This window comes from Chelonus insularis, unplaced genomic scaffold, assembly GCF_013357705.1.
Source record: "Chelonus insularis isolate UGA/USDA-ARS -01 unplaced genomic scaffold, ASM1335770v1 contig_121_pilon, whole genome shotgun sequence".
NCBI lineage: Eukaryota > Metazoa > Arthropoda > Insecta > Hymenoptera > Braconidae > Chelonus > Chelonus insularis.
Genome location: NW_023276363.1, coordinates 342515 through 367347, shown reverse-complemented (window position 1 = coordinate 367347; position 24833 = coordinate 342515). Strand labels below are relative to the sequence as shown.

The 24833-nt window shown below is 28.2% G+C and overlaps 3 protein-coding genes across 5 annotated transcripts in view; 2 read left to right on the top strand and 1 right to left on the bottom strand.

The window, feature by feature from the left end:
• LOC118066221 (glutamate receptor ionotropic, kainate 2) overlaps positions 1–9312 on the top strand; it is a 66038-nt gene extending 56726 nt beyond the window's left edge. The window contains exons 16-19 of the mRNA XM_035082093.1: positions 3950–4050; positions 5492–5704; positions 7526–7724; positions 7878–9312. Of these exons, the coding sequence (XP_034937984.1) occupies positions 3950–4050; positions 5492–5704; positions 7526–7724; positions 7878–8008 (644 nt within the window). The 3' untranslated portion in view covers positions 8009–9312. The remainder of the gene's footprint in view (positions 1–3949; positions 4051–5491; positions 5705–7525; positions 7725–7877) is intronic.
• Positions 9313–11991: 2679 nt separating this feature from the next.
• LOC118066243 (uncharacterized) lies at positions 11992–17264 on the bottom strand. Its single transcript, XM_035082131.1, has 15 exons — positions 17134–17264; positions 16468–16577; positions 16326–16401; positions 15932–16068; positions 15720–15860; positions 15570–15646; positions 15367–15481; positions 14585–14752; positions 14297–14511; positions 14172–14228; positions 13980–14106; positions 13336–13487; positions 12868–13057; positions 12592–12791; positions 11992–12503 (listed from the first exon to the last, which is right to left on the bottom strand). The coding sequence occupies exons 3-15, from the start codon at positions 16387–16389 to the stop codon at positions 12413–12415; spliced, it is 1734 nt and encodes a 577-aa protein (XP_034938022.1). The 5' UTR covers positions 16390–16401; positions 16468–16577; positions 17134–17264; the 3' UTR covers positions 11992–12412.
• Positions 17265–17390: 126 nt separating this feature from the next.
• On the top strand, positions 17391–24465 carry MFS17 (Major Facilitator Superfamily Transporter 17). 3 transcript variants are annotated; one of them, XM_035082670.1, is made up of 11 exons: positions 17391–17694; positions 19948–20059; positions 20146–20204; positions 20303–20508; positions 20842–21081; positions 21164–21248; positions 22309–22532; positions 22613–22762; positions 22861–22993; positions 23081–23322; positions 23405–24465. In XM_035082670.1, the coding sequence occupies exons 2-11, from the start codon at positions 20043–20045 to the stop codon at positions 23645–23647; spliced, it is 1599 nt and encodes a 532-aa protein (XP_034938561.1). In that variant the 5' UTR covers positions 17391–17694; positions 19948–20042; the 3' UTR covers positions 23648–24465. The 3 variants fall into 3 exon arrangements, with proteins under 3 accessions (XP_034938561.1, XP_034938553.1, XP_034938571.1); XM_035082662.1 differs by lacking the exon at positions 17391–17694 and adding an exon at positions 18899–19124; XM_035082680.1 differs by lacking the exon at positions 17391–17694 and adding an exon at positions 18931–19032.
• The last annotated feature ends 368 nt before the right edge of the window (positions 24466–24833 follow it).

Below are 24833 nucleotides of genomic sequence, written 5' to 3'. Positions count from 1 at the left end.
AACTAAAATTTAAACCATTTGATTTGTTTGTTGTTGATAATTATTTTTTTATGCTAATTACATAATTTATTGTACAAGTTTTAATTAATAAAAATTTAATTAAATTAATATATAAAAAAATTTTGTTAATTCCATTATGAATATTGTTTTTGTAAGTAGAAAGGGAAAATTTTTTCATACGGGTACTTGTAATACTGGTATTAATTTTATAAAAACTAGGAAATGATAATTGCTCAACAGATAAAATCAATGATCAGCTAAATGATTTGCTTAACTGTAAAATAGTATTCTACTGCCATTATTATTATCGATACAAACATCCTTTGAATACGTACTTGCTGACAGTTGCCTCCATCTTTAATTTTACTTTCAAATTCTACGAGAATAGCCATATATGTTACAGTAGTACTCACAATCTAGACAAAAATATCATTGTTAATGAGTTATTTAAATTAATAAAATATTTTTTGATAAACATTTAATGAATTTAGAGTAAAATTTTGGTATTTACTGATGTCAAAAGATTTCCATCAAGAGAAAATAACCCACAAGCAGTAAACGGTACGTCTCGGTGTAGTAATTCAATAGAAAAATATTCCAACTGAAATATCATAAAAGCTGGTAAATAAAAAAATCAGAAAATAAATTTATTCAATGTAGTACAGTTGTATAGTTGAGTGAATATTATGAAGTAAATTACCTCGAATTTGACTTCCCCTTCTACAGGGTGCATAACCATAATTTCATTAATGATATCACCGGTTCTTCTCATCTATGATAGAAACGTAAATAATCAAAAACAAATAGGGGAATACGGGGTACGACGGATCCATGAGGTAAGACCGCTTTTTGAATTTTAAAATGACTTATGTACATAATAATTTAATTTGAGCGATAAGCATATTTTCAAATCAATGTTAACTTTCGTGCTAACAGCTTTGGAGGATCTGTTTTGCCTCACTGAGTTACCAAAAATCGAAAAAGCCGTCTTGCTCCATATCCCCCTTATAAGTGATAGTAATATTTAATTATTAGAAAAAAAACTTACCTCTGTTTTAAATCTGGTTACACAATTAGTTAAAATCAAAATTGGAAAAGCATCTTTCAAAATCCATAATACTGTGTATATAAATGGTATGCTATCGTCTCTACAATCAGGAGCCAGTAGAGAATTTATTAGATGATACGAACTGTATGTTGCCCAGATGAATAAAAGTGTTATTGCACATAAAATTGGTTCTGAATAAAATCGGCTAACTTCACAAGAAATCTCATAGAGTCTTCGCTGTGATTCTCGTAAGAGTATGAGATCTTTCATGACAACATTTTTGTGAGAAGACTGAGTTAGAAAAATTAAATCCTTTGGATATTGTTTGTCATTGTTTATTAATTTTGACAGAGTTCGATTAAGATCGGATAAAATTTTATGAAGAAATATTATCACTAATGCATACTGAATTATGACACTTCCTATTGAAAACCCGAGTATTAGAATCAGATTTATTTTTACCGTTATTTGATATGGATGTTGTATAAACCACTTATTTCCACTAAATAGTGAAGTGAGAATAAGAATATGTACCAATACAATAAACAAAGAATAAATTTGGCTCTTTCGCTTGCAAGTACCATGAAAAGTTTCTGTCATTTCATAATAAAAATTGATCAATTCATTCAGAATTTGAACAGCAATCTTTTGCTTCACACAGTAAATAATGATTATTGTTATTAAAACACTATGAGCACCTGCGATAATAATAAATAAAAGAGATGTAGTCATTCTGTCACTCACGATTTCAGGTGGAGCAATAATAATGCAAAATATTAAAGAACAAAAAATAAACACTAATAATATAATACTATAGATCATTCCAGCAATCGAATAACAAACAGGTGAAGACATTTCCTTTTTTTGGTTTCGAGTGGATGAAAAAATAGCATATGAAAATGGAGCAAGTCCCAACACTTTAAAAAGTATCACAGTCAAACGAAAAAATATAAAATTGCTCTTTAAAACTTTCTGCACACAATTCATAGCTTTATATTGTGGATTTTTGAAAAGTACTCTTATCGCTGTCACGTAAAGACTGCTTTACTATGAACCCACTCACTCATTCCGATCTCCTTTTTTTTTAATAATAAAAAATGTTTTATTATATCTTCTAGGGAACATCAAGTTGTTTGACACATTCTTATTACTTTTTTCATTTGTAAAATTAATTTTATTTCATGAGTCATCTATTAATTACATTATCACTTATAAATTATTCAAAAAAGCCCCTATCGGCTAGTGATTATTTCACCTGTAGAATTTTTAAAAGGTTCAAGCCTTTCGGATAATCATTAATACAATTATACAAATCTATTTAATCTGTTTATAATTTTAGATATTTGAATATTTGGATTACTGAATATTTAATGTTAATCATTACAAATCCTCTTACATGTTCTAATCAATACATTAAATTGTATTACAACATTATTAGCATCAAATGAATATGAACATAAATAAAAATATAAAAATTTTCAATAACATAACAATATTTCATACCAACTTAAGTACAATCGATATAAAAATCTCTCGTTAGGCTTATGAATTTTAATTATTGCGTTCCACAATTGCATACATATTTAACTGTAATCTGCATAAAGTATCATCATAGTACAAGATATATTTCATTTATATTATTAATTTTAAAGTGATATGGAGGATATAATACTTCAATTTTATTTTTGTTATGCTTTAAGCAATGATAATAATGATTTAATCCAATTCATAAGTAGCTTTAATAGTCATAACCTGTTCTCCTTTCATTAGTAAACAATTGATGAAACTATTAATAGCTTATCAACGAATATATTGCAGTCGGTCGTATTCCGGTAATCAATCGGTTGTAATTGTCATTCTATAAGCAATAATTTCGATATGTAACGACGACTCGTATCTGTGAATTGTTTGAATTATTTATGACCAAATGCACTCGCTTAATACGATATTGAAAGAAAGTTTAAGTCAACATGAATGAGGTTTTACAATTACAGTTTAATTCATTAAAATATTCATTAATGAATATCACATTAATTTTCCCGAGATGTTATCAGCTAGTGAGTTTGAACCTTTACTTTTATATTTTTTATCATAAAAAAATGTCTCTTCAGTGTGAAAAAACTATGAGGCCATGGCAACTTACCCTCGATGACTTTCAGTCTGTATCTACTCTACACTAGAATATCTCTTCGGTTTTATCCATGCGGCAATAATATGAAGAGTATAGAGCTAAAGATTCAGTAGTAGAATAGCATGCGCATCAGCCGCTGTGACTTCTCTATTATGTTGTATTTACTACACTCTCATTTTTGTACACCTTTGATAAAATGTTATAACACAGACACATATCCTTCAGTTAAGTACTTTTACGAAAAAATCTTAGTTGAGAAGTATTCTGAGGAAACGGTTTCAATATAATACCAAAAAAAGCTTTCTTTGTAGTATCAGAATTTTTCTCTCGAGCTTATACTTTAAAGAATAATTTTTATAGAAACAGATTTATTTAATTTTTTTTAAACATTAACGTCGAATAAAAAATTTTTCATATTTTTTTTATTATTAATAAACTCCTAAATTATCATAAAATGTATACCATAATGAAATTATAAACGTATCTGCTCAAGTTAAATCTTAAATATTACAAAAATTTGTAATAACTTTAATAAAAAAAAAAGTACATAGTTGCAATATCAATTCTCTTGTAATTTTTTTACAACATCAATTACGAATAAAGTTCAGCTGAGAAAAAAACTGTGTTCAATATTCTACCAACTTGTTTAAGTAATACAGCACAAACACAACGCTGTGAGTATCTAAAAGAAATTAAAGAGAAGATACTCAAGGCATAAAACTAATGAGCCGCCTAGAAGCATTTTTCTACTTCCTTTTTTTCTCTTACAGGAGGTGTCTTTGTTGTACTTCTTTGTGGCCTTGCTCTTGCAATTCTTGTTGCTATTCTCGAATTTTGCTGGAACTCGAAGAAAAATTCTCAACCAGATCGGGTAAGTTTTCTTTTTTTGCTATTTTTTTATTACGTTGTCATAAAAGTGTTGACAATAACAGAAGGAAATTATTCAAGTTTATATGAAAAAGAGCTTTAATTAACTCTTTCTTTTTATAATTTATCAGTCTATATTATGAATGCATCAATTTATTTCTATGTTAATTATGCACATAATATTGCATGGTATATACATATATACATTTATATGTATGTGTAACTTTTTTTTTGTATATTGTTCTTTAAACTGTGTATTATATGTACTTGTGTATCGGAAATCTTTATTACTTGCTGCACATCTGAAATAACGCCATTTCAAATTGATGACGATAACAACGTCTACACCGACACACGTATACAACATCTATTTACCACTGAATCCCTGACTCAACTTCAAATGCTCTCAAACATAACAATGTGAATGTGCTGCTAATAATGCATCTATTTTTTTTTGTAAAGGTCAACTGATCAATAAATAACTGAATTGCGATTTCTAATACAATGCAGTAATGCAATTAAATTCATTGGAAAAAAAAAATTCAGGATGTCGGGACAAAACCATATAATACTACTTTTTATATACTTCAAAGTTAATTGCTTTTTATTTCCATAAATTACTTTTTTTATTTTAAAATGAAATGTTGTTATTACTAAAATACCTAAAAAAAAACATCAAAACTCAAACCATCATTTTTTAAAACACTTTCACAATATTTTCACAATAAACTCTTATGAACCTAATAATTTCATTTCATTTCAATATTTCGAAAAAGTTCAAAATTAAAAGCATTTAAAACTATTTAATAAAATATCAGTACTCTTCAGTAGTCTGGGTGTGACCCGAAAGGTCAACACAACTAACTTCCCAGTGGAAAGAATGATAAAATTCAGCTAGTATTTTTTTTCAGTTTTTTAATTCTACATAAAAAATGGCTAGACCGATTTTGCTTATAACCTAATCAGTTTTAAATTGCATAATTATGCATCGAATGCAATTAGTCCCACGTTGATATCATTTTTTGTTCGTAAAATAATCAAGATGAAAAATAATTCTGAACGTACGTACGAACATACGCACACATACAGACGTCTACTGGAAAACTATTCCATTTGACTTTGGGGACCTGAAAACGTGGAGATATGTCACCCATTACTATAACTTCCCACTGGGAAATTAAAAATATTCACTGTATTATTTTTAAAAAAGTGAAAAAATTCGTAAATAACATATTTTCATTAAATTGATAGTAATTGTAATTTTTTTATTAATTTTTCAGTTGATTAAATTTTGACGTTTTTTGAACAGACTCGATTTTCCCCTTAACGCCCTTAGAATAGTGAAAAAAAATCTAAGTATCAATTTCCAATTTCATTTTCCAAGACATACATATATGCATGTAATATGATCACATGGCTTTCGATCTGATAAATTCGTGGAACAGTCTCTCTGTGCTGAGATGGCTTCAGAATTGCGGTTCGCATTATGTTGTGGCTCTCAACAACGTCCAATAGCGAAGAATCGGAAGCAAGGCAGTTTGGATCCTACATTACGGACGCAATACAGTCCTCAACCTTCACTAGTAAGAAGTCGTCAATGCTTCAGCCATGAGGAAACTACATATATACCGAGCATTGAGATACCTCGATTAAACGGTGTAAGTTCGTTAAACGCGACGAGTTTTGCTGTTGTATCTAAGTTACTTTCATTAAGCATATTTTAACTTTAATTAAATCTTCAGTCCAAAAATTACTTCTATCATTTATCGCTATAATTTTTAGTAGAATTGATGAATTTAGATCAAGAATTTGAAGCAATAAAAAATAACTTAAAATTGTTAATTATTCAGAAATTGTTTGGTCATATTTGATAAAGAATTTTAAATGAAATATTTGTAAAAATACTCCACAGTTCTTCTGTCAAGAATTTTATTAAAAATACTTCATTTTTACTACGATAATTTTTAGGAGATTTTTGTTACTAAAATTAATTCCTATATATATATAAAGAGAGGAATTGGACTTTTCTACTCTAATAAATGGACATCTGTCGCTTCGGGTACAAAAATTGCAATAAGTAATTTTTTCATAAGGATACATTATAATTATTACTTGTGAAATGTTAATAAGATACTGCAATTGTAATATTTATTATTTATTTTTGTAAAGGTCATAATTTTTATTCATAATCACATTTTGACAAAAGGAATTGTAATGTATCCTCATTAAAAATTGCTTATTGCCATTTTTGTACCTAAAGTAACAGACTGCTATTTATTGGAGTAAGAATTATAATTTTTTTTTTCCATATATGGATGAGTAAACTTTTAAAAATGAAATGTACATACGAATAACTAAAAACAATGAATGTTTGAAAATTGATAATCTATTGAGATTTTGTTGATGACTGAAGAATTAATTTAAAACAGAAATAAATTCTAAAATGTATGCCATTAACCAATTATTTGAAATTTATCGTAATACACTCGGAGAAATTATATCATAAACCGTACAAATAAAATATATTGAAAATTATTAACAGTAAAACAATAGACATGTAGTGAATAAATTATGTTTTAAAGCATTGCATAATTTTCCCAACCAGTGCTTAATAGCAAAACTCAAAATTTTATTGTTAGATGTGTAGAGTGCTTTTGAACAATAGTTTATATGTTAGATAGGAAAAAGCTAGCGAAGAGGATTTCACAAGCTAAGGGAGTATGATATATTTCAATTTGTACATGTAATGCATCTATCAATGTCATAATTGTGCTGAGTTAAAAGTGTGATTTGTCTTGATATATCTGAGTGTTTTACGTTTTCACTTAAAGCTCAAATTACATTCAATGTTGTGTCAGTAAATAACATTTTATAGCTTTTTTTTTTTCTTTTTTTTTTTTATTTTAAAAAGCTTGCTATTTAATTATTTTTTTCAATTATTGAAAAGCTAATAATTTAGTAGTAGAGAAACTAAATTACTAATTTAATACTGATAAAATAAATTAAAAATTGTTTTAATAATTTTCTTCATAGTTTCAACTTAAATTCGAACAATTTTATAGTTTCTTGAAAGTTTTATTTTCATTTTTACGTTGTATCTAGAAGTGTACAATAAAAGGAGTTAAACTGAGTTTACCTATGCGTATTCTAGACTCTATAGAAAAAAAGTTTCTTGCAATATTGAACATAAAAGAAAATACTTATTTTTCTAACACTGAAAATGAAAACTTTGATTTCATTTCTACAATAAAAAAAAAAATAAAATCCAATTATATAGTGTTAATATTGACAAAGTAAAAATAATAAAAATTAAAGTGCAGTTTAAAAAGTAACTTATAGGATAAGTAATGATAATTTGGCTTTATTTAACATAGTACTTATAATACCCACAGCAGGAAGCTGGTGCGCTACCGATGACGGAGATGAAGAAATCATTGAGCTTCGATCAAGTGGAGACGTGCCATGGCGGGAACACCTAGCAAAAACTTTACCATCGCCATCATCGACAACAGTCGCATCAAGCTCCACCACCACCGCCATCGGTTTGCAAGGCAACCCCCGTACACACGCATCGCTGTCGTTGCCACTCTCATACTCACAGTCGCAACCACTCGCACAAACATCAACATCTACTGCCGAAACAGAAGCGGAATTCACCGAGCATCAGCATAAGTCAAGGTATGTTTAATCAACTTCCCAAGAATTCATCAGACCAATTAAATAGATCTTAAAAACTTTTATGAGACAAAATAAAATATTTCGAAATTCTAGTCTCTCATGAAACTTGAAGTAAAACTTTTAAAATAAAAAGATTTGTATCACTATGAACAGGAGGTGACCATCCTGAAAATATTCTTTGGAGATTCGATTGCGATTTAGCTGGTGAACCTGATGTTGTTATTTCACCTCCACCTCCTCCTCCACCACTTACCACTACTGTTTCAAGAACTACAACACTTTGACCAATACTTGAAGAGGTGCCGACAGGCGTGCCCGCGCAAAAGGAACTTGCTGCACAAGCCGCCGTTGTTGTTAACATCGATCAAAAAGAAACTTGCTTATAGCACTTATGAAGCCCTGACGGGGCTAATAATGAAGTCAACTAGACGCTGCGGGACCAGAGAAAATAGTAGGGAAGCTCGACGCATATTGATGTTACTGTGAAACAGCTTATTATTACCACAAAGTCAGTAACCAAATTAGACGGGCTTCATTCATCTTCTACTGGAATTTTATTTTATTGCGCTTTTGTAGCTGATACAATTACTTCTTTCTCTATTTTTGTGATCATTATAATCCTATTTTATGTCATTTTCTTTCCAAATTTGCATTATTTATAAATCATTAATTCTTCATCAGAAACAATTTTATTGGCAAATGGACCAAATTTCGCTAATTCACTGCCATCTTTTTTATCATCATGTATATATAAAAATGAATCGTTTTTCTGTACAGTAAATATTCCGAGTAAAATCGACATGATAACACGTAAATGATTTGGAAATATTTCCACAGCTATAAATTATAAAAATAATTGAACGAGCAGTCTAACTATCATCAAATCTGTCAATTCGACGTTTCACAGTTAAATAACATCGGTTAGGAAAATTTTTTATATTAAATTGAATAATTATAAATGATAATTTAAAATGATGTAAATAACTAGAATAATTGAATCGATAATTACATTCGTAACACAACTGAAACTCCAAAATTAAATTAAAGCACAATCTACTTCGGACCAGTGGAATGTGCACTTAACAGAAATGTATGTAGAGAATAATTCGTCCAGTATTTTACAAATGAAATAGTATGATTTTTATGGATGAATGTATTTAACGTCATGATATGAGAATACTTAAGTGTGTAAGTTTGTAAAGTATAGATAGAGTTTGGCATTATACCCCATAAATACTATATCTTGGACAGCTTTACCTATTAATACAACATGTGTATATTATACGTATATGTAATGTCCATCGATTAAAGGCCATGTATACAGACCCGTTACTTACTCATATATTCATTACTTAAAACGATGCTTGTACATAGTATACATAATAATATATGGATAGATTACTCGAAAGTATAAGATTATAATTAATTCAACATCACGGCCTACATCAGTAAAGATTTCAAATAATGTGTATTAATGCAGTTGTAAATAATGAAACAGAAAATTATGTCACTACAAGTGCAACGACTGTTCAATGTTTACATAATTGTCAGTAAATATATTTATATACATATATATATATATATATTTCTTTGGTGAATATGTATGAGATATTCTATGCTAAATCAACTAATATTCAATTCAATGAATTTTTAATTTCACTACTTTTACATAAATTAATTATTCAAGAAATTTAATTGACAGAATTAGTTCCATTACTTTTTCTAGATAGAAAATAATATTTTCATGCTTGAATTTAATTTACAATTTTTTATTTTTTCATTATTTACGATTTAATTTCAACACTATTATGAAGTCTTCCACGATTTTATGCGGTTCTGTAATGACGTAAATACTGTGAAAATAATTGTCTCTACTACTTCTAAACCATAAACTGTATTTACTTCAAACATTAACATTGGCTGTCTAGTCGATTTCTCATTAAATATCTCAAGTAAAGTGTATACCCAATGAGAAGCAAAGATAAACTATAAGTCCATATCGTACAGATGAAGTATATTTATGAATTTAGATCCCTTTGTTATTAAATATTATAAAATAATTAATTATTAATACTTCATAGTTTTTATAGAGATCTTTAAACATTTTTAAATACAAGTTTATCACCATACTACAGACATACTTGAAAAAAATAACCGTGAAGTATTAATATTACTTACAAATGTTGCGATTATTGTTGTTGTTATTTATTATAAATAATTATAAATGGACACTCTCTAATTATTATCAACCATTTATGTAAAATATTTTCGCCAATTTCTTTGTAATTAAAGTTTAAAATTTTGAATAAAGTTAAATTTTTATACAAATAAAAAATATTTATAATATATCAAACATCATTGTAAATATTATATGAATTTTGTTACATAGATTCTATTATATAAGTTAGTTCTATTGTACGTAAAAATGTATATCGTTAAAAGTTTTTTAGGTTTACAATGAATAAGTTATTATTTCTAATGTAGTTATGGGAATGAATTAAAATAATCGCATACTGAATTAATATTGTATATAAACACATATATTATAGAACCTCAACTAATATAACTTGATTATTAAAATATTGTTTTTTACCATATCTCGATATAGTTATTTATTTCATCATAATACCATTCTTCCTTTCATTTATTTTAATAAAAATTTATCTAAAAATTTTAAAAACCTTTCAGTGTTATTAAAATTATACAATTTCTTCATATACCAAGGAGGATTCTTATTTGTTTAGAATTGTTCCCTTTTGAAAACTTTGTTTTATAATTTCTTATGAATTCCGTCACTTAGTCGTATATGAAATTGTTATTTCGTTTGGTTTCGAAGCAATCTACTCAAAGAGAAGTACAGAGCTTGGGGCTTGAACACAATTGAAGTAAGTATATCTCACTCATCCATTCGATATTGTACTGTCAATTGAGAAACTTAGTTCAAGTTTTCTTGCGACATTTCTTGAGCGTACAGAATTTTGATAAACTTATCAGACGTACTACCAAAGAAATAATACAGGATTTCAAGCTTCTTTAATGTACGATAATAATTTATTTCATCTTTTTATAATTGTATTCTTTTTTCGTATATTTTTTGATAAAAACATAAATACATCTTTTTAATACTGAAGAAGAAAAAAAAAGATTCCGACTCAAACATACTTTTTTTTTTGAAAATATTTTTGAATTTTTAACATCCTATTATTAACTCCCCATTAGGAAGTTATTGTAATTGAATCGATTTTTAATGTTCGTAATTTTATCACATCCTTTACGTTTTAAGACATTTAAAAGCATATTAGAAGGTTTAAAAATGGATAAACGTACGTACAACCGTACGTACGTGTGTCAGATTTTTCTTCATTTCTGATATCTCGAGAACCACTGAAGATATCAACTTCAGATAAATTTCATTCGAAAAATAATACAATGAAGAATACCTAAAAGAAGTTCAAACAAATTTGGTCCAGTCGTTTTTTTATAATAAACAATATAAAATAAGTTGAGTAAATTTGTAAGGAGACATTTCAAATAGATTCTTATTGAATGATTAATATTATTAAAAATTGAGATCAATATCAATACAATATGGTTGTTAATGACTTGACATGACTCTAAACAATTAAAAATGATTTTAATTTATTGAATAATCATGACTATGATAATTTTTAATAAATATCAATAAAATACTGTTATAAATAACTTGATGTGATTAAACAACTTACATTTTTTATAACGATAGTAATCCCTTATGAAAAATAAAAAAAACAAAAAGATGACAAAATTACGGATTTCAATGAATGGGAAGTTTGCTGTCAGGGCATTAAGTGCGCTCAAATCCATTTTTTATTATGGACTGTTTGCATCCGAACTGAAGGATGTATAGAAGTGTTTCTTCTCTTGTGCAGATGTGCTAAGTAAATTAGATTAAAAACATTAGATAACAAACCAAAAGATGAATCATAAGATAAGTAATGGGGACACGCTTAATCTTGAATCCTCGAAGCATCGTTGTTGAGGTTTTCAGATACCAGCGAATTATTTTAGGTCAAATTCATGTACAACACAATGAAATGCATTTATAATGTAAAATAAAATATTGGAGTAAATAATTTTTTTTTATTAATGTAAATCAATATTGCTATTTATTCCAAAGATTTTCTAGCAGCATAAAATTTCCAATCTATCATTTACATTTGTATAGAGTAAATAAAAATTTAGAAATCAAGGATAGTGTATCCAACTGTTCTTCAATAAAGCTCAATATCGGAAATTTGCACGATTGCAAATAAAAAAATCTACAGCCATAAAACTGTGAATTCGTATATTCCATACTGTTAACATGTATACCAAAAACATTGTGCAATATACAACAAATTTACATATTGATTGACATTGAAACTCTCATCAACAAACCAATTCTGTGTGGTTGACACATGCCACGAGATACAACTCGTAATGATAATAGCTGGTAGAGCTACTTTGTCTACACATGAACGAATAAATGACAAGCTTAATATAAAATAAATACTACCCAATTGTTTATTGAATTAAAAAAATAAAAAATCCATTCATCTTCATTAATCGTTCATTTATCAGATACTTCATGACCACATGCATAAAAAAATTCATGGTATTTGATTATAGAAGAGTCCAGCTTTTGAAAAGTGAGAACAGTACATGAATAATTAATCATTGACGAGATGAAGTACACTGTCTCTGTTAATCCCATAATCTTTTAGAGGAACTTCCATAACATCTAATCTCCTTGAGACAAATCTAAGGATAATAGACAATAGGTTTTTGTGCATTTTCTTAGTGGTCATTAATTATTTTAACAATAACATAAAACAATGCTATATTTTACCCATTAATCACAATTTTATACGCTCCAACACGTGGTCGTTTTCGCATGAGGACTGTATTTAACAACTGATATAGACGATCTACGGTATCATCAGTAGAAATGTAAACAAGGTACACCACACTACCAGACATAGACCTGATTTTCAAACGGAGCTCACCAGATTCTCCAGTAGGTTCATTAACTTTCTGAACTATCGGTATCTTCAATAAAATCATTTTCGTGTTAAATTCATTCTAAAAATATAGTCACTTATATTTAAAATAAAAAAAAATTTACTTCATTATTCTGTTTGTCTAGAGTTGCTGATTTAGATGCTCTCAGTTTATTATTCCTGGAATGTTTGCAACTTCTTGCTGATGTGAAATCACTATCAACTGATGGTACAATTGTTGGTAGCTGCTTCGGATAAAAACAGCTTTTTGCTGAACTCACTGATTTAGGTCGTCTATCAGTATTATTTCCATGGCTGGAATTTTTTTAAAAATTATCATGATGAGACAAATTACATGTGACTTTATAATAGTTTGTAGATGCAGAATTGCATGTATTTAAAGTTCTAGGTTTTCCTGTAAACATTTACATTGTTAAATGACTATCGAGAAATAGTTAATTGTCACAATTATCCATCGTAGATGACATTAACATTTTTTATATTAATCACATGCATCAGAACTAATCTTCTTTATTTAGTTAATCACCCACAAGTAGAATGTAAACAATACAGAATAATAAGTATTTAATTACCTGTAAGACACATCCAAGGACGATCGATTTAATGCAGATCGATTGTAACGATTTATATTTACTGATTCTGATTTTAATACGTCGTCTTGGTAATTAAAAATTCCTTCTCTTGATGAAGATTGATATTTAACATGTTTTGCAGCTGACGTAATCTTTATAAATTATTTCGAGATTAAATAATAAATAAGGGATAAAAATTTAATTATTATCTGATAAAATCAACCATTTGTGCTGCATCAACTAATATGTAAACAGATAGTAAAATCGTTGATAATTTTTTCTGTCTAATAGATTCTTATCCTAGTGCCTTGAATAGCAATTTAACGTTGAATAAATTTTTTTTTTAATATTAATACGATAATTGAAAAATCATTGAATTAATGAAAATTAATGCATTTTGTGTAATTATTTAACACTAGTTTATGTTATAATAATTAAAAATAATTATATGAGATCGTATATTCTGATGATATACTTATTATTGACCCTCTGTTTAATCTTATGAGTAATAATTGTAACAGGGTCACTAATAAGGACATTCTCATTTAGGTTTTCAGCAGTCACGAGTAGGGACTGAGTGATTAATTCCTATATTATGAATTTAATAGATTTTCCTAACCTTCTAAAAATTTTTTATAACTTACTTTCTCAGTTCTTGCACTCAAAGCCCTTTCAGCATTCAAGTGAGATTGGAGATGGGTATCAGAACAGTTATGATTGTGGGATGCAAGAATTTGAGACCTTAAATCTTGCGGCTCCAAATCAAAGGGACTGAAAATCAATAGATATAAGTTTTTTTATTTATTCATGAACTTTGAAAAACAATTGTAATATACCTTACGTTTGATGATACTGCTAAGAGACATTTATTGACAGTGGACAAAGAATTTTTTCTATAACATTTGAAGAAAGTTTATTTTTGAACATTTTGAAAACTAATAAATAAATAATGATAATTTACCTATCACAAGGAGGAGAACTATCTAAACGTTTCATGCATGAACTATATGATTTATGATCAAATGAAGGCTTAATTGGCACAGATGTTCTCTTAGCTTTAGTAGAGTATTCTACGGGGGAAATACGATCATTAGAGGATAATTTTCCAAGCTGATAACCATGCCCAGGATATTTAGTTCCTTCATCCAAACGTATTTTTTTCCTAAAATCTTCAATCTAATGATATATATGCTATTGTGAGAATAAAAGAAAGAGAACAATATATCAAGTTGAAAAAAAAAATAACGACCTTAAAAGAAACACCATTAGGGTACTGATGTTGAAGTTCAGATGGAAAATATCCATCTAAAATATCTTTAATAAATGCTTTTGATGCTGGATCATTATAAGGACGTAGTCGACCATTTTGCACAATCATTCCGTTTTTATAAAACTTAATGACTATACATGGCAATGTCTGAAACAAATACGTAATAATAAAAATAAAGACATCGGTTATTCATAGTTAATGTTTCCATTGACTGATCAATTATTTGTTGATGGATTTATTATTTTAATTCCTACTAAGAATTCATTTAAAATGCTCAGAAAGTTACTGAGAATGTATTCAGTACAAAATTATTTTCCAATATATTTTAGTATTCTACTCATGTATAATCCTTTACCAATAATTTAAAAATTATTCATAAAGCATTACATTCTTTATTATGCATTATTGTAATTTATAACCCTAGAGAAAATTGTCCTTGCATCGATTCCCCTAAATTCTTTATGTAGACTTATACAAAAAGTTCATAATGCAATTCTCTTCTTAACTTCATAAAACTCTTAACTATTAACAAAAAAACATCCTGTGAAAATATATATTAATACAGGACGTAAAAAAAAATTCTCCCTTGCTACGGAGATCAACCTTTTAAGAGTCTTAAGACTTATGCATTATTCTACCCCTTTTTTTCTATTTACTTACCATTTTTAGTATTTTATATATATTTACTTCCCTATTGCAATATAATACATTAAATGATATATTATTTTTATTGAGAAAAAAGTTTTTTTAATGTAAATTACCTTGAATGAAGCACCTCTTGCATTATGACAAACATACATCTCCCCTTTTCCTATCGATGAGTTTAACTCCTCAATATTAGTCACAAGCTTATCGAAATGGTTATCTATGTGCTGACTACAAAAAAAATAAGCTGATTGATAAAGAAACTAAATTTAAATACTTTAGTAATAGCATTGATAACTATTTATCAGAAATTTTTTACTTTAAGTATTCTTCATAATTATTTTTGGTTCGATTCTTTTCACCAATCCATATCAGCCCATAATCAGCTAGAAATTTCTGTTAATGTGAATTCCGATGTATTCATTATGTTATCTCGAGATCATTAAAACATAAATGATAATCGAATAACCTCCATTTCCAAAAGTTTCTGTTCAAGTTGTAAACATCTTCTATAAACATGATCAGTCTTTTCGTTTTTCATCTGTTGTTGTTGAGTTTCTTTCTTTAAAATTGTTTCTTGATTTTTTTCTTTCACCTCCCATTCTTTTATCTAAATCAATAACATAATAAGTAAAGTCTTACATAAAAAAAAGTCAAATGACAATAATCTATGCTACAAACCTTTCGTTTAAGACGATTTATTTCCTGATCCTTGGATTTCAATCGATTTTCGACTTTCTTGAGTACTTCTTGCTGCCTCTGGATTTGATTCCCAGCTAAATACAGCTGCTTCGATAGTGACCCTATAAGCTCACTTTCTGAGATAAAATACATACATGATAAATATCTGCCAAAATACTTTTAATGTGCTGAATAAAATATCCAACAGATAACTTTGTGCAAATGTTAGATCATATTACGATACGTCCATGATAAGTATTAAATAAACTGATTATAAATAATTTATTGAGGTGCGTCATTCAAAAAGCATAATTTTTTTAAATATTTCCGTAAAGAACAACTATGGATATTAGATTGATTACCATTTCGATAACCAACATAATTCAAGTCTCACCTTTTTCAACCTTGCGACTTTGTGGTTTTGAGGCATTCGAACATTTTTTCAAGTTAATATCCATCACTGATGCTCACTATTTGCATACAATACAGTAGTTAAATGTATGTCATTTGATATCAAGAGATTCAATTACACTGACCTCAGAAAGCTGATTATTTTTTTTCCACAAAAAATATCAGGACTATTGAAATATACTAAATAATAATTTTGATACAGGTTATATAATTATGTCTGCTTATTGTCCATGATCTGGTAAATGTTTAAAAAAAATAAAACAAATTTGAAAGATGAAAATAAGTACTTTTTTTATGGCACATGATATTCTTTGACTGACATAATCTTATGCAATTTTGATTTATTTACATTTTGATCAAACTATTAAATGTGATTTCCAAGAAAATCATTTTTTTTATATGACCAACTTCATTCTATGAAACAATGTATTTGTTTCTTAGTAAATAAATGATTGAGGTTATTTTCATATTTTAATTATATGAATTCATCTTCCTTATTTTACGTAAGATAATCATTTATTTATTATTTCCACAGAAAGGATAAATTGTATAATTTTAATATACTAATTAAATATAAACTTGAAATTAGATGTATCTTTCATGCAATCAAACAGTTGTTTTTACATCAAATTTTTATTTAAATATTTAATATGAAAATTAATAAGATAATTCATTAAAATTATTTATGTGGCATCACTTTGATGAATAAGATTGATGAAACATGTGACTGGACCAAAATAAATTTACAAATCTTTGCCAAATTTATAAATTTGAACTTGTCATTCACTTACTTTCTGGATATATATGTGGAGTGAAACATTTTATGTTCATTTCCTGGGACAAATTGGTTGATTATGAGCTAACTAATCAAAAGTCCACTCAATTTATAAAACTATTATCACAAATTATATTTTACTTCTTTCAAAATACCGCCTAGTAGTGAAGCCGGCGTACAAGCAGCCTATCGATCGCTTCCAACATGTCACGTGGTAATTTTGACGTCACGAAATGAACCTGAGGTCGAGGCTATATTCAATGTTCACTCGTAGGTCGTACGATTTTTGCCGATTCGTTTTCGTTATTACGCGACGTTACATCGTTGTTAGAACCTTTTTACCCTAAATATAACCAACTACCAGGCTCATACAAATACATTTGCTTACTTTGTGACTTCATTTTTATTCTATTATTTCGTTCATACATTTGATTCAAATTCATTCTGACATCAAGATGATAGTAAACTGAACGTCATCGAATTCAGCACGTGTGTGAAAATGCAGAAGAATACTAGAGATAAAATTTACCAGAAGTATTATATTTTAGCATTCTACAACTATAAGAAAGAGACTAAGGTAACTGAAAATAACTCATAATAATTAATAATTTTCTATTGTATTATGATGCACAACTGAATGACTCTGAGTTGAGTATCTCTACTGGTATCTCAAATTGATGGATGAAATTGACTGATTATTAAAATGAACATGTTTTATTTTGTAAACAGCTGTTTAGTGTAAATTATTATTATGCCTACATAATTTATGGATGGTTTAATATAAAACTTATTTTATAAAACTAAAGTTTTTCTAACAGCTCCTATGAGTACATTATTACAACTGATATTGATTCTGAATAAGGTTAAAATTTATAATGCCAAGGTTGAAGATATATTGTGTAATTTTTTATAATCATTTGTTGTATTGTAAAATTCTTTGTATTTTTATGTTAAATATGTTTACTTTCTTATATTTACTTTTTATAATGAAGTACAATTGTTTAGGAGAATTTTATTCTACATCATGATTACTGTTTAGATAAGAAAAAAATATTATTAGATATTCTGGTTGATTACATTAAGAAAAATTAAATTTATAAAACCTTCGAAATGAGTTAGCTTGTCCACCTATCATTTTTTTACGTAATTCTGAATCGTCAATTATAATCTCATCAGCTTTTATCATCAATCACATCTCGTTTTATTCTGCCGTAAAAAAAACGAGTAAATAAACTAATAAATTGAGTTTACGACTTTTTCTATCATTCATCTGAATCTTGTATAATAAACATTACCCATCTTAGCATATGTTTATTCAATTAAAAAAAAAATTCTATGAGTGGTTCATAATTATATTTTTTTCGTTTCTTGTAATTTATTTTCAATTGTCACAACTTAATCAAAATTAATTTCGTTGAATCAATCTTCACATGACACATTTGAAAATTACAACTCGTGACTTACCCCCAGCATTCTTTTCAATTAAACGTTAATTAATAAAATGACCAAACATTTAGTCCAAAAAATATTCAATTGATTGTATTATGTAATAGCTAGTAAATCATTATATTTTCATCCAGAGATCATCAAATTCATAATATTCAAATGGAAATCAGATTTAATAAAAACCAAGTACAAAAATGACATAATTTTAAACGTCTCTTAAAATACTAATCAATGTTTGCATAAAAATTACTAAATTTATAATGGATTACATAAAGTATCAAAAAATGATTAATCTTTCAACTGTTCATATATACATATAATTAAATCGTTGAATGATAGTTTTTGAGTAGAGGGGATAAAGAGGGGATAACAAAACTGAAGACCCTTCTTTTCTTTATGGAAGTAGAGTCAGCTTTCAGCAATCATCAGTAAGGATAGAACCACGTTGCAGACATAGTGTTTACTTTAAGTATACCACAAAGTTCAGGATTACTCAAAATTATATCATCAGCATTAATTAGTGATTGCTTGAATAACACTATTTACTATACTAGTGAACAAGTAAGCTTTCATAAAATATTTTGAAAGATTTTTTAAACTATATTTTGAATAATTATAAATAATATTTTATCAGTATCTGTTTAAGTAGTTTATAAACTTATGCAATATTGTGAAAAAACCATTTTTCCTTCATTGCTGTGTCATGTATGTTTTTTGAAAATGTTGATGAGTTTCATAGAATTTAGCAAGTATTTGCATTTTTACCGTCACGCAGTCACTAATTTCCTCGACATTTTAATATTATCATAATTTTACAAACTGTAGACAATTTATCAAACCACATACCGCTCGATAAAAGGACTGAATATCATAATTATATCTACCAACTAACTAGTCACAACATTTTTTATAAAAAAAATATACATATGATAACTACTGCTTGACATCATTTACTCTTCACTAGTATTTTTGTTTATAAGCAAATATTTAATTGAGAAATTTTTGCTATATGGCAGATTAGGTCAAGATTTATAAATTCACAAAATAAGAATTTTTATTAATCCATCTTGAATTCTGTAAAGAACGAGGTCGCAGCCCTAGATCATAATTCAATACACATATCTGAAATTCCTCTACTTTGAAGGTGAAATTCTTTTCAGCTAAACCATATGATAATTATATGAATAAATGTACTTATCATCATAAAGTAGGCATATCATTGTAGAGCTAACTTTTTATTTTTATCCTTGGAATAATTATTACAATCATTTTTCTAATAAGTCATGTAATAAGTAATTAACAAATATTCATGTTCATCAATAATCAAATCTATGTGTGTTATTGTATTAATCTACTTATTGCAATAATATGAAATTGTTTACAGGAAAGTCCGAGGTGATCACAGGTTGGTTGTTCGACTATAAACTCGTGTGAAGTTACGTACAATTGGTTTTCTTACAATAAATTTCCAATAAGACAATGGAAGATCCTGAGAAGTAAGAAATAATTATGTTTTTGTACATTCAATGATTGTTTCTTTTGTAAGCTTATATTTGATGCTATTTTTTCTTTCTTTTTTTAGTAAATATGAGAATTCAACCGAGTTCAAGAGATCTTACAATTGCCTACGACAGTTTGACGGTAATAAAATGAAAGAAATACCTACAAAACTATAGTGAAAACTGATAATTATAATTATCAGTTTTTTCATCATGCAAATAAATCAATTTTTCTAACAGTTCCAGCTCGAGTGGTTTTGTACATGCTCTCGTTTTCGGGATTTCTCGTATCATTTATGATGAGAACAGACATAAACATTGCTATGGTTGAAATGGTAAAGCTACAGCCACGTACCACTGGAGATACTGAAGTTGCTACGGACTCTTATTGTTATGCATCATCGAATGCAACATCAACTTCAGACAATTCCACTACCACTCCTAAAGTAAGTTGAACATATCTAATCAAAGCTGAACCTTCCATTCAAAAATAGCTTTCACAACTTCATATATTGTTGCAATAATAGTTTATAACTGTACAAATTCTCTTCATCAATTTTTCTTTTTAATACATTCGTATTTACTGACATCATTTGAGTCAAGTCTATTGATAAAAATTACTAGTAATTGAGCTTTCTTATTAAGCTTTACATAAACTGTGTAATTTAGCCATGATGATGCAATGATTACGTAAATGCGTTACAATGATAACATTTAGTATTTACCATCAATATCAAGTAAATAGAAAAAAATGAATCATACATGTTATAATGATGTAGCATAATATGGGAGAATTCGATTGGAGTCCAACTGTTCAATCTGCCATTATTGGAAGTTTCTATTGGTGTTACATTCTTTCGCAAATCGTTGGTGGTGTACTTACACAGTATTTTGGCACAAAAACAGTATTCGGAGGTTCACAATTAGTTACTGCTATATGTAGCCTGTTAATACCAAGTGCTGCAGAATTACATTACGGAGCAATGATTGCTCTCAGAAGTATTCAAGGAATTGCTAGTGTAAGTGGAGCTTTATAATTTGATAAATGTTGAATGAATAGTTGATAAAATCAATTTATATAATATGATTTAACTATTTCAGGGGTTAACTTGGCCTGCAATGTATGCTATTGTAGGACATTGGATCCCACCAGTTGAACGTTCTCGTTTCATGTCTTCCTTTCAAGGTAAGAGGATTATTTTCAGGGTCCATTTAATTTGTTACTTGCTTCGTTCTAAAACATTTTTTGTGTTACAGTGAAACTTCAATATTCTCGCCTCAGACTATGTAACATGTGTCGTTGTTTGTGTATATTGAAATCCATATCATTATTATCAAAATTGATCAATTACATTTGTGTAGTCTGATAAGTTATTTGATTATGAATATTAACATAAACACTTCTTTCAGTGTTTCATTTATAATAATAATTGAATTGGAAATTTATTCATAATAACAAAATATTTCAAATTTTTCAGTCAAATAATATCCATTTGGATCAACGATCACTGATTATTATCCAGATATATTATTATAATATAATGGAATCGAAACATGTGTACATAATCTCCTGCGAATATTTACAAATGTTGAAATTATTTTTCATTGATTTAGCTCCATCGTAGCTGTATTCACCGGACCGCGGGGTATACTCGATTGGCAACCGCTCAACAGCATGAGAACGGCATGAGTATACTTCCAGCCTGGTTGAATCAGCTGGTCTTGTATACACGCACGTTGAACGCCGTAATATTCTGACATCAACGAATTAATATCTTCTATTGTGGAAAGATACATTTTATTTATACATAATCAGCATGAATTATTTTTCGCATAGTCCAACTGTCATTTTTGTTCAATTATATTTTGAATAATTTTTTTTTCTTTTCGGGATCATGGTCTTCATCATACTTAATACTTTTCAAATCAACCGGATTCATTTTGTATTATTCACAAACATAGAAGTTTCATTGTCCCACCTATTAACATACTAACTCCAATTTTTATTTCTTTCATACTTTATTTCTTTTTTTCCTTTTTCGTTCTTTCCATCGGTCATAGTCGTTCTTTTTCATAATAAAACTTCATTTAAATGGCATTGCAGAGAGCCCACACTGATATGGAATAACAAAGGTCCTGCGATACGAGTTTAGTGGCTCCGAAAGCCTGCATTTGCTGAACATCATGTTTCATCTTCTACCGTCGTGGGGTGAGCAACTCCTAACTCCTCGATTATCTATATTCAGGGTTTAGCTTCGGCATCGGCTTGACCTACCCGTTGTGCGGATTTCTCATCGCTCACTATGGTTGGCGTGTCGTATTCTATACCACTGGTGGCATTGGAGTCTCTTGGTGCGTCATCTGGTATTTCTTTGCATTTGACACTCCAGCTTCGCATCCAAGGATATCTGTTGAGGAACGCCAATACATCCAAGGAAGCGTCATCCATCAGGTCGCTTCGGAGAATGAAGTGAGTTAAAGATTCATTAATATTTCAACAGCTTAAAGTACGTTTTAGAGTAGAATATTCATACGAATATTTATTTTTAGACCGTCATCGTTCCTTGGAAATCTATCCTCACGTCATGGCCAGCATGGTCAATTGGAATCACTACTTTTGGAAGAATATGGGTCCATTACGTCTTCATCATTCCAGGCCCGATGTATATGAAAACGGTTTTAGGGTTTAGTATTCAAGCGGTATGTATATCAATCGTTGCTATTATTACAATACAATATTGCATATTAATACAATCATTAGATAGCTCTCATGACATACAAATTATTTACATTTTCAGAATGGATTGCTCTCGGGAGCCCCGTTCATATGCAGTTATCTCAGTTCAGTAGTTTTTTGCTATGTTGCTGATGTTCTCGTAACACGACAAATCATGACTTTAACTAATGTCCGAAAGTTGTTCACAGCCATATGTAAGTAAATTTTTTACTTTTCTATAATTTCACAAATTTAACTGATTTCTCTTAATTTATATAATATAAAAAAATTTTTTACAACAGCACAAGTCATTCCGGGAATTCTCGTTTTATTAATTGGGTACCTCGGCTGTAATATTATTCTTGTTCTGATTATTTGGTTCATTGCTGTAACATTAATTACTGCCGCTTATGCCGGTGCTATGGCTAATATAGTAGATATAGCACCAAATTTAGCAGGTCCAGTTTTAGCATTCGCTCAAACTATCCATATGACTGCAAGCTTTTTATCACCTATTGCAGCTGGTCTGCTTACTCAAAAAAGCGTAAGTATTTTTATAAATTTTGTTAATGATTATTCTAATAATTTTGTTAGTTAATTTAATTTAATTCCTGTTTTTATTAAAGCAAACTTTGGAAGCTTGGCGAAATGTTTTCGGCCTCACTACTTGTATAGCATGTGGTACATATATTGTTTATCAAATATTTGGAACTGCCGATATTCAATCATGGAATTATCCTGATCAAAAGCGACCCGACTTCGTAGATAGTGACGTTGAGTTATTGAATGAAACATCTCATAAGAATGGAACAATTATTTCTAAGAAAAATAATATTTCTGAACAACCAGAGATAATAAATACATGTTGAGTTTTTAGAGTGATTTTTAGAATTACAAATAAGTCTATTTTTCAATCATTAAGTTAAAAGTAATGATGACACTTAATAATTTAAAATCTAGAAGCCTTATACTCAGTTGAGTAATAGTCTCATTCAGAATGTTTGCTCTTAAGTTTCTGTTAACTTAAGAGTCAGGGTAAGCTCGTAATAAGCTATAGAAAAAGAAAGTATTTTTGTGAAATAATAATATCAGATAAATATCAACTGAAATATTTTTGAGCTCATCAGAATCTTACTCATAAATGGGCACAAGTACTATATATATATATGTATAGTTTTTAACTTAAATTGAAGCAGTATTTAGAGTACACTCACGAAAATCATCTATTTATAAAATCAAAATCAATTATTCATTTTACATTTTTCTACTAGTGAACATATTGATTATAATTGGTATTTTTATCTATCAAAGAATTATTTCAAGATAAATTTCTATACGATACTCAAAGATAACGAATGCATTAAGTTTCGAATTAAGCCTATTCAGTATTTTTATAAAAACAAGAACCGAATGTGCTCTATAGGTATTCAGAAAAAATCTAAGAAAAATTAGCATTATAAAATAATCATTGGAATAAATAATGAACGAAGTTATCAAACTTTCAAAGATGCAGTTGAATATTTGCTTATATACAGAAGCAATTCACTTAAACCAATGAGAATAGAAGACAACTGCATTTGAATGAAGTAATATATTAAAGCAATGACAGTATGCACTGATCTTGTGAGTGCCTTGCATTAGATTTCATCAAAATAGAGATTCAAATAGACTATAATTGGAAAAACTATAAACAATTCTAAATAATTCTTTATAAATAATACATCTTGTTATAAATTTTTCGTCGTAAACAATGTAAGTAAATGTTTGATAATGGCAAAAAAAATAGCGATTTTTAGCACAAAAATTAAAAAAAATATAGCAACTTCTCGTCACAATAATTATGAATAACACATGTTATACTGAACTGTTTCAATTTTTCTTGATGAATTTACAAATGATTTTAAATATAATAGTTTATACGAACTTTAAATAATACTTAATTAGGTATAATTGAAAAAATTATTTTATTATAAGTGTGAAGATATTGCTTAATATATTGTTATATATAAGATATAAATATAAATAAAAAATTTTTATAAAGCTAATTTAAAATTT

Excerpts from the sequence above, each read along its gene's own strand:
- LOC118066243 (XM_035082131.1), bottom strand. The coding sequence starts at position 16,389 with ATGGATATTAACTTGAAAAAATGTTCGAATGCCTCAAAACCACAAAGT. Across the intron at positions 15,647-15,719 it reads AGAAACTTTTGGAAATGGAG|AAATTTCTAGCTGATTATGG; the intron begins GTTATTCGATTA and ends TCACATTAACAG. Across the intron at positions 14,512-14,584 it reads CTAATGGTGTTTCTTTTAAG|ATTGAAGATTTTAGGAAAAA; the intron begins GTCGTTATTTTT and ends ATATATCATTAG.
- MFS17 (XM_035082670.1), top strand. Across the intron at positions 20,509-20,841 it reads ATTCCACTACCACTCCTAAA|CATAATATGGGAGAATTCGA; the intron begins GTAAGTTGAACA and ends ATAATGATGTAG. Across the intron at positions 21,249-22,308 it reads TTTCATGTCTTCCTTTCAAG|GGTTTAGCTTCGGCATCGGC; the intron begins GTAAGAGGATTA and ends ATCTATATTCAG.